Source organism: Orbicella franksi, chromosome 7, assembly GCF_964199315.1.
Source record: "Orbicella franksi chromosome 7, jaOrbFran1.1, whole genome shotgun sequence".
Lineage (NCBI taxonomy): Eukaryota > Metazoa > Cnidaria > Anthozoa > Scleractinia > Merulinidae > Orbicella > Orbicella franksi.
In genome coordinates this window covers 27,809,040-27,819,024 of record NC_138151.1, presented here as the reverse complement: position 1 = coordinate 27,819,024, position 9,985 = coordinate 27,809,040, and the positions used below count along the sequence as shown (strand labels likewise).

The following is a 9,985-nucleotide window of genomic DNA, read 5'->3' as shown; positions in this document are numbered from 1 at the left end:
GCCATAACTCTGAAATTCAAAATGCGCTGGTTTCCAGACGAAGCAAGCTACTGAGCTGAAAAGTTGTAAGCAAATATAAATTTACCTCCTCTTATGCCTGACGAGGATAAAAACTTTGGTGGCTCTTTAGTTTTAGATTTTAAAAAATGATGACGTCACGTGCAAGGCAAAGAATAAGGGGTCGCTCTCCCTGTTGATTCGAGTTACAACTCTCGGAAGCCGTCGGTGGTGTTCGGACGATCCCAAGGTTTGGTCAACGCTAGAGAAATGGGTACAAGCTTTTCCATCGATTTCGTCCACCATATCAGAACTGCTTTGCACGTGTAATATTCATCTCATGGATTTAAAACAGATCTCCCTCCTGGGGTTTCCCCGAAGGTTAGTTATTTGTTTAGCTATTATCTTTTCATTATTATTTTTCACTTCTTCTGGTATTCTGTATTTCCTTGCCCTTACAATCGGTTAGCCCTGGTGTTGTTAAGATCATCTATAAATGATAGATACATCACAAAGTTATCTGTAAGACTGTTCGAATAACTGTAGTAATACTTGTCTCATTTCTCATTGTTTTAAGGTTTCACCGTTAATCCCCTCTCTGGAAAGTCCAAGGTGAGTCTTTTTATTATTATTATTATTATTATTATTATTATTATTATTATTATTATTATCATTATTATTATCGTCCTAACGTAATGTTTGCTTAGAGTCCTTAGGGCCGAGACCAAACCATGGTCCTGGGGCACTAGGGGATAGCCAGTTTTTAGCTTGATAGCACCCTCCTCAAAATGTGTGCTGTACCTAGCAAGGTTATCTTTTGTAGTTCACTGATGCTTAATTGGCCGGGAATTCTTCCAAGATAAGTTTCTAGTCCCTTTTTGATAGCTCCAAGTGCTCCAATGATAACTGGTATCGTTTCCGTTCTCATGCCCCACATTCGGCTTGTTTCGATTTCCAAGTCCTTATATTTGGATAGTTTTTCACTGACTTTCACGGATGTGTTTCTGTCTGATGGTACTGCCATGTCAATAAATTTACAGGTTTTCGTTTTGTGGTCTTTAATCACTATATCGGGTCTGTTGGCTGTTATTTTCCTGTCTGTGTGTATTGGCATGTCCCATAATATCGTGACATCCTCGTTTTCTGTAACTGTTTGCGGCTCATGGTCATACCACTTTTCTGATGTCTTTATATTTTATTATTATTATTATTATTATTATTATTGTTATGTTTATTATTATTTTACGCTTCATCTGGTATTCTCTATTTGTTTGCGTTCACAATCTGGTGGTCCTCTTGTTGTTGTGTGTTTTGATGCCGAGACAGTCAGAAACTTCTACCTAAATACAGTCAAACCTGTATATAACGGCCCTGTATAAAGCGGTCACCCTGTCTATAACGGTCACTGAACAACTTCCCAAAAATCGTTCCTTATATTTACTGTTAAGTTGACCTGCATATAGCGGTCACCTGTATATAACGGACGCGGTCACCCTTTAGACTTCCTGAATCCACAATTTCATTATCTTTTACCTGCATATAACGCTCACGAAATTGGGTTACGATTAACGAAGAATGACAAGCTTTATTCATCAGCGCGTTAAATAGCAGCCACCAAGGCAGGGGTCTCACAAAAATACAAATATTAATACTAAACACAATTACTAATACATGAACATGAAGAACTTTCTTTCACACTGAGTAAAGTTAATGACATACTTCATGAAATCAAGCTTCGAGCTCCGAAATATCAGAAAACTATTACCGATTGTTTTTCTTCTTGAGATCCATATTGTTACGTTAAAAGCTTTTCCCTATAATTTTATGAGGTGATTTGTTTTTATATGGGGTCACGCAACTCTTTTACAAATTGTCCTTATGGCTTATTTTTTTTTTTGTTCGTTGTGCTGTAAATCTGCCATTAAATTGTAATAACTACAAGGAAACGTAGACCCAAGTACACTGTACCTCCCTTAAAGTACATCACGGACATTTTGTGGGCCTTTTTTATCGTGTTTATTTTGTTGCTGTTACTCGTTATTTAGTTGTCAATAAAACGTAAATTGAGTGATTATTTGCACATAAAAATGCTATTTATTGACTTCCAGGGGAGTTTAAAGGAAACCTGTGTACAGCGGTCACCCTGTATGTAACGGTCACCTGGCCATTTCCCCAGGGTGACCGTTATATGCAGGTTTGACTGTATCCCTGCAAGCATGTGAAATTTAATTGGCACAGTTGTAAACGGTCGCCACTGACAGCAAAATAATAGTTTAGCACGAAAAGCGAACAAGACTTACATTCACGAGCAAATTATATATTTTTCGGTAACAATTATTCATACAGCTCTTGTTATGAGCAACCCGCGTGTATTCGATTAAATAGTAGCGTGAACGTGCTACACGTATGAGCATCTATAGAATAAAATACGAGGATATCTGTTCTACTCAAGAGTTCCTTCCTGCGATAAAAAAAAAAAAAAATGAAGTGAAAGAAATGTTTCCGGGCAATGACATGGAAATGGGCAATGGGCAATGGGCAATAGGCAATATAGGGAATGGGGAACGGGCACGGGCAATGGGACGGGGAACGGATAATGGGGAACGGTGAACGGTGAACGGTGAACGGTGAACGTGAAATGTGAACGGTGAACGGTGAACGGTGAACGGTGAACGGTGAACGGTGAACGGTGAACGGTGAACGGGGAATGGGGAATGGGGAACGGGGAACGGAATAAAAGAACTCTGATGTGTTAGCAACCAGTGGCATAAAGCTGCCTTAACTTTCAGCTCCTTACAGACCGCTTGAGAGGCCAAAATCATAATGCGTTAATGTCTCGAAGAGAAACGAACGCATGGACTACTTCAGTAAATGTCATGCATATGGTTGTGTATCTTTGTTGATAGCTTGTATACCTGCCCGGTTTTCTCTGACAATGACACTTAAACTTGACAAATTGTTAATGAGTTTGCGGAGACCATTTCATTTATATTTAATTGCAGGCATTGTCTTTGAGCGGTTCAGGGTAAAAAGAGGTTTTCTGTTCTCTCGCCTCTGTTTGCTTTTTCTTCTTCCTCCTCTTATAAAGATAGCGTAGAGGCTGCTTGTCTAAAAAGCGCGAGAAAAGATCTTAATTAATTCCTAACAATTAATTCCCAACAGAGTATTTCCGCCCCTTTTTTCAAGAGACCAAAGGAACTTCCATCAATACGTTTGAATAAAATCAATTTTACTCGTGATGAAGCAAAACCCAACGGGTTACAGACTGAAATTTTCTAAAAATCTGCTGGTCTTATTTTCATCTCAGATCTCTTGGCGGAGTAGAAGTTTCCCTTCCAAGAATACCAGTTGATGCCTCTCGCGTAATTCCTGTGAGGACCGTGAAGGTAAAGACTGTTCAGGTTTGAGTCACGACATTCATAGTACCACCATCCTCCACGAGAATTTACTGCACAGTTTCCCTTGTCGTGTGTGTCATTATCTTGATCTTTGGTCGTAAAACGGTGGCCACTATGCTGCTTAAAAGAGTCACCAGCAGTTCCTGGGTAAACAATAATAATAAAAAAGAATGTCGCTTAGGTACTTAATGCGAGTCTCCAGACGTCTAATACGGCGAGGCCATTTTAAAAAGGTCAAGCAGACATACGTTTTACCACAATAAGGGAATTATCTAATTTAAAGAGTGCAGTATCTGGGATTTTTAAAAAATAATGTATCAACACTGTAACAGTGTAGATGATAAATTAGAGTCCAAAAGTTGAAAGTCTTATATCATGTTACATTAAACTGTGAAGGAGGCGGCGGTTGATACAAAAATCCAAAACTCATCTTAGTCAATTTAACCTTTCTGAGAGTGAACAGAATTCTTATTGATCTGGAAAAAATAAGCAGTAAAATCTATGCACTAAAATGTCTGATAAAATACAGGGAATGTGTTTTACTCTGTGATTCAAGAGTATCGTTTAAACAAAATTAAACTTTGTGATTATTGGCGAGAGTGATTACTGAGTAATCACTTTCGCCAATGCTCACAAAGGACACAGGCAATTCACTGAACCACTCAAAATTAAACAAAAAAGGAAGGACAGTGCAGCTAGTGGGAAGCGCAGGAAAGCGTGTGCAAGCCCGTCACGTCACATTTTTTTTTCTGATTATATGAGAAAGTTCACCGAGATTTTCACGCTTTGTGAGCGTAAAAATCCTAAACCAAATCAATTGCAAATTACAGTCGACAGTCAAACCGTGTTATATCTCCATCGACAGCCGAAGATGGCTATTTTAATTTACTCTATTGGAGAGCTGTAAATGACAGCGCAAGATTAACACATAAAGTACATAGCATTTAAAATTTTACTTTCATGCCGGTTAGTGGTTGATCTTATTTAGTTTCATTCCCTTACCAGAGTACCTCCCCAGTCTTAGTCGATATTTGTTATTCTCACTCGCCACAGCAAACATGTCGTATTCAGCATAGGCAGTTTTTCCTTCGATGTCCTCAAGTTCTATTCGAATCCTGTTTCTTCCTTCCTTGGTCAGTCGGTGGATCTTGTCCAGTCCCAGCCAGAACTCGCCATTCAGGTTGCCGAACCCTCGTTTGTAGTCTGCCCAGCCTCGGTAAAAATCAACCGAGCCGTCCAATCTCTTTTGTATCACTGTCCACCCTCCACCGTCTGTTTTTTGGTCACAATAAACATAAAAAGGGTCGTCATCATCTGGATTGATGACGTACACACCACTGATCCCAGTTTCACCAGATTTTTGCAGATCGGCACAGTTTCTCTTGAGAGCTGCAGCAAAATAACTGAGATCAGTGTTACACCTGGTTATCAGAAATACTTTTTTTTACTCTTGATAACAATATATTTCCTATAATAGTAAGATGCTAAGATATAGTGTAGAACAGAGAGGGGGGTGGGGAAAGTGCTAGTAGAGCTACAATGAACAATAAATACTGATGATCACAAGGCTGTTAAACTTGATATAAGACCATGGGTGTGTCTGCGGTGGCGATCCACAATACCTTGCGAACCTAACAATGCCCATATGGCCCAAACAAAGCCAAATTTTTACAATATTTGTTCCTGTACTAAGGACATTGTGCAGCCTGGGTTTGAAGATTTTATAACTTTTCTGTACGTTTTTATGAACGTTTTTAAGGTTTGCTTGCGCCAAGAACTATGGGTAAATGTACCAGTCGCCATCTTTTTTCCTACGGAGGATTGATCGTCTTTGTGTGACACCTAAAGAGGACCTTTGGACGGTTGTTTTCGCTGGCTAGCCCCTAAGCGGTAACGGCAAAATCACTACGTGTGAGATCGCGGCGAGGATCAAGAGACTTAGGAGAAGCATCATGACATTAGGAAGAATATAAACAAAAATGTGAATATCCTTGCGAAACTCTGCGTTAAAAATTTACGTAACGATGATGATTAAACTTGATAGTTCGTAAAACATGACGGAGCCAATTGAGAAATCCGCGACTCTGGCTCACACGTTTGGAGACAAAACTAACAGGCGATTTAACTGCCAGATTTAGTAGTCATATTCTCTGTGAGGCAGTGAGCTAAAAGAGACTCGAGTCCTGAGAGGCCTTCATGGCAAACGAAAAGGGTCAGAGAAGTAGTGTCCAATTCTACTCCAAAGTAGACATCCTAGGATAAAGCCTGAACCGATTCAGCCAGGGAGGTAAGGTGTGATGGAGAGATTCTTAAGGGCCAAGATTTACGCGTAACTCAAGATGGGAGAGAAAAATCCTCATCAACCCGTACATCGGCTTCAGGAGCTGGAGCTACAGGACCCCGACAATCTTTGTCGAGTTTGCCATACGGGTGCTGAGACTTTGCTATTTTACATCCCGGGCAACTCAAGCAGTATGTTCCATAACGAGCAAAGAAAAGGGAAAATTTACATTTTCTGCTGATTTAAACTTCTTGCCGAGTAGGATAATATATAGATTTAGCCAAGCCTAAAATCGGAGCTCCTGATTGCAATAATTAACCATAAAGGAGAAAAGAAGATTTGTTTTTCTTGAGTCAGAAACTCACAAAAAAAAGATCAATTGTGAGCATGTAATTATTCAGCGTGTGGTTTCGCTATTTTTTTCCAGTAAAATTTTAACAAACTATACCCAGTAAGACTTATAAGCGTAACCAAGATTGTAGAAATTACTTACGCAATATATCAGGGACTTTCCAACTTCCAAGAGACAATTGTGAAAGGAATATGTCGGAAGAAAAGTCAAGAATGCGCCAGGGGTTAATTTGCCTCGACATTTAGCCTTTGCACGTATTCCCTCCTTCTCCCCCAAAGTAATAACCTGGTTTGAGCCTGCGATCCGATGGAAAATCTGTACCTGGTCAGCGGTCAACTTAACACAGCATGCGGCCTCATTGAACTCTAAACATGAGCCCACGATGTGGTCACGTGATACTGGTCAGATACCTTGTTTTGACAGCTGTCAATTAATCATAACATGGATGTCTAATCTCAAAGATGTACCTATTTTAATGGTGCTGCTAACATATTTTTCAAGGTTTTGGGTTTGCGTACCGACGTACGGACGGACGCACGAACAGTCATATGACAACCAAAATTTTTTCGATCGATGGGTTATCAAATTTTCTAAGGTATGGAGCTCCGCTCGCGAGCCTTCGACGCGCCGGAGCTCCGCTACAACAGCAGCAAGGCTTAAAAAATAACAGATTTTCAAAATCCGGTTGGCAGATTAACAGAAACATCTTTCTTATTCTCAATAACGTATTTCAGAGCGTTTTTCTGGTGGTCATTGAGAGTTTTAAACCCCCCCAAATCGTAAACTTTACTGAATGTTGAGTTTTTATGGCTTTATTTGCGATTTTCATGAATTTCCTTCGGTGAAATCTTCCAAAATTTTTACATCACATCGCTTCCAGCAGGATACGAATTTTAAACACGAAAAAAGTAGGGTTTGTAATGGCAGTTTTTTCGATATTTTCAAATTTATGTCTTTTACCGCTGCAAAAAATTTGGTCTTATAGATTTCCCTGAAAAACGAGCTCCGACTAAAGTAAAATATTTTCTACCAATCTGTTAAATTTTACGGAATTTCACCGAAGGAAACGCGAGAAAATTCACTGTCAGTTTTGCTTTTAGTGCTCATGTTGACGTAATAAAATATCGAAAAACACTGACGTTTTCCTCTGAGCGCGCGCAGATTACTTCCTCAGCGCTCGCGCGATCGTAAAACTATAGAGAGCCACCTTAAGGTGGCCGAACACAGTTTTTGCGCGCGCTTTTGCTGATGCAATTCAGCGCGCACACAAGGATTGCAAAAAACAAACATACCGTCAATAGAGCGATCATTTTATTTACTCAAAACCCGCAGTATCTGTGCTATTTTTCTCTATAATTTGACGCAGTGTATTGATGGCTTAAGTCTTTTATTACAAAGATATGTTAGAAAAGGTAACGATGCAAAGAACTCAGCAATTCTCAGCTTTTTCTTTGTTACCGAAAGAACCCAGTTAAATGCAGCGCATGCGTAGTAGGTCAAAAAATTGCGATTGAATGAAAAATTGCACTCTCGGAAATACGCCTAATTCTCGAGAACCACTTATTAGAATTTCACGAAATTTGGCACGAAGATACTTTAGGAAATAAGTAACTGGAGTATTAGAAATAATTCTCTCCGTTAAATTATTAGTAAAATGGCGTTAACTTGTGAGAATCGTTACAAGCTTGTTGCAGGCAAATTATAACGAAAATCTAATGACTAGATTTTCTACAAATAAACAAAACCGATTTTAAAGGCCTGTTTATATTTATTCATGTTGCCATGGCAACGGCACATACGTCAGCTTAACCATCAAAAAACCAAAGTTTGTGTTATTAACTTGCTTGCTGCCATTTTTGGCGACCGACAGATCAAGGGTTTTAGAGAAAAAGGTGAATGAAACACAGGTATCAAAAACTCTGTTCAGCCACCTTGATTGGTCACTGCTCTATTAGGCGAAAAGGTGAGATAAAGTCTGTGTTCGAGCCTAGTGGTTAATCATTCTATCCTGAGTGTCAGAGGGTTTTATTTTTCGTGGCGAAGCCGCTATAAGTGAGCAGCGAAAAAGGAAAACCCTCCGGCACCCAGGGTATGTTACTACAGGCTGGCGCTTATCTTCGGTTTCTGTAGAAATAGGCGACCAGGAGGTATATGTCTACCTCCTCCTCCCTCCGTCTCTTTCTAATCCCTCGCAGGGCTACCCCAGCTTTAAATTCGCCAGTGCCCATTTATATACATACACATCAGTGGGTCAGGGCTTAAACCTGGACCACTGCATCCGGAGTCCAACATTTCAGCCGTTAGCTGCCAGTGCACCAGTGTGCCAGAGCGTATCAAAATTTACTTTATTAACGAGAAGAAACCATTTTTTTTTTCACAACATACACTAATGCTCAGTTGACTGGAAAAGCCTTTTTCGCGGTTAGCTTTTTTCGTTTGCATTACAATATAATCCAAGGTAGATGCGAGGCAATTTCGGACAGAAAGCACAAAATTGCCCGAAATTTCCTTACCATGATGTTGGGTCATATTGCCATGTAAATAAGAAAAGATGATAACCGTGGACATGGGTATACTCGAGATAAATGCGAAACCATACGTTACAAGCCAAAACCTAGTTTTGTGTGAAAGATACTTCTTTATCACTCTTTAAATGTCAAGCTGAATTCGAAAAGGAAATGATAATGTTCTGGGTCGCTGGTAAAAGTTGATGCATGGTGTTGGCCCGCTTGCGTGTGTATAACACGAGTATCTAAATCAAGGAGACCTTTTCTATGAGAAACTTTGTGAAAGCGTAGTTCGTCTCGTCTCCGTTTCACAGGACAACTAGGTGACTTACCGCTATAAGTAACGTTTTCAAGAGCGATGAGAGTTTCCTCTAATTGTTGAATCACTTCCTCTAGACAGGTCGGAGAACTTCTTACTTTCGCCATAAAAGTAAACAGCGACAGAAAAGCGCACAACACGATCCACTTTTGAGAAGCCATTTCTGAAAAAATGTAACCAACAAAGAACATATATACTGAGTTATTATTGTTCGCTAGAGTGGAACTTGGTTGAAGTCTGGGTTGATATTAATACAGTCAAGTATTCAAATAGTTGCTGATAGGAAAGAAGAATGCAGGCGTTGAATATTTCATGTATTTCATGTAAATCACGAGTGTTATAAGAGGGAATGCCCCCGAAGACCGTATGAATTTAAAAAAATATGGCGCATGATTGAAAAATGAAAAACCTTTATAGGGATCTGATATGATTTTGTTGCTTAAGTCTGCTTTTATTTTCCAGAAATTTCGCAAAAAAACTACAAACGACGCCGATGGCCACAAAATGGCGGACATTATTAACAACACGAGATTTTCGGTTTTGAAAATTCCGAAAGGAAGCAGGCTCCTTAACTTTGGATATTTGTGTGAGAGCGCTATTAGGCATTGGCAAATTATTTAAGAGTAAAACCAGTAGTTCGGAATTCACAGTGCGCGTGGTTAAAAAATATCAGTCTGGAACAGTTTTTCATAAAATACTTTCCTATGCGGTATAGCCCAAAATCACTTGAGATTAACGTGGTGATTAGTCGAAATGTTGTTCTTTTCAAGGTTGTAAAATATTATTCTGGGGCTTTTTATTACTGTATGAAAAAAGCACGCTCTATTTCGAGTTGAGTACAACCTCGACTTGTCAGCAACCGCAAATGATCGAATTAGAGTCGCTATTATCGACAGAAAAATTCAAAAAAACCCTAGTGAAATGAAATGTAACAACCAAATAAAGTACCCGAACAAAATTAGGCTTCAAGGTTGGTTTTCTCTAGAGACGGAGTCGCAATTAGCTCTTAGTAACCAAGTAGGAGGTCTGTATGGGAAAATCTTGACCGAGGTCGTGAGTACAGACCGAACGCAGTGAGTTCTGTACTCACGACCTCGGTCAAGACTCTCCCATAAATACTGACTAAGCTCG

General features: G+C 39.6%; 1 protein-coding gene across 1 annotated transcript; it reads right to left on the bottom strand.

Moving 5' to 3' along the window:
* Nucleotides 1-3,272: 3,272 nt before the first annotated feature.
* LOC145492916 (ryncolin-1-like) lies at nt 3,273-9,017 on the bottom strand. Its single transcript, XM_081472293.1, has 3 exons — nt 8,868-9,017; nt 4,398-4,784; nt 3,273-3,538 (listed from the first exon to the last, which is right to left on the bottom strand). Exons 1-3 carry the CDS (start codon nt 9,013-9,015, stop codon nt 3,273-3,275), a joined length of 801 nt encoding a protein of 266 aa, XP_081328419.1. The 5' UTR covers nt 9,016-9,017.
* Between the last annotated feature and the right edge of the window lie 968 nt (nt 9,018-9,985).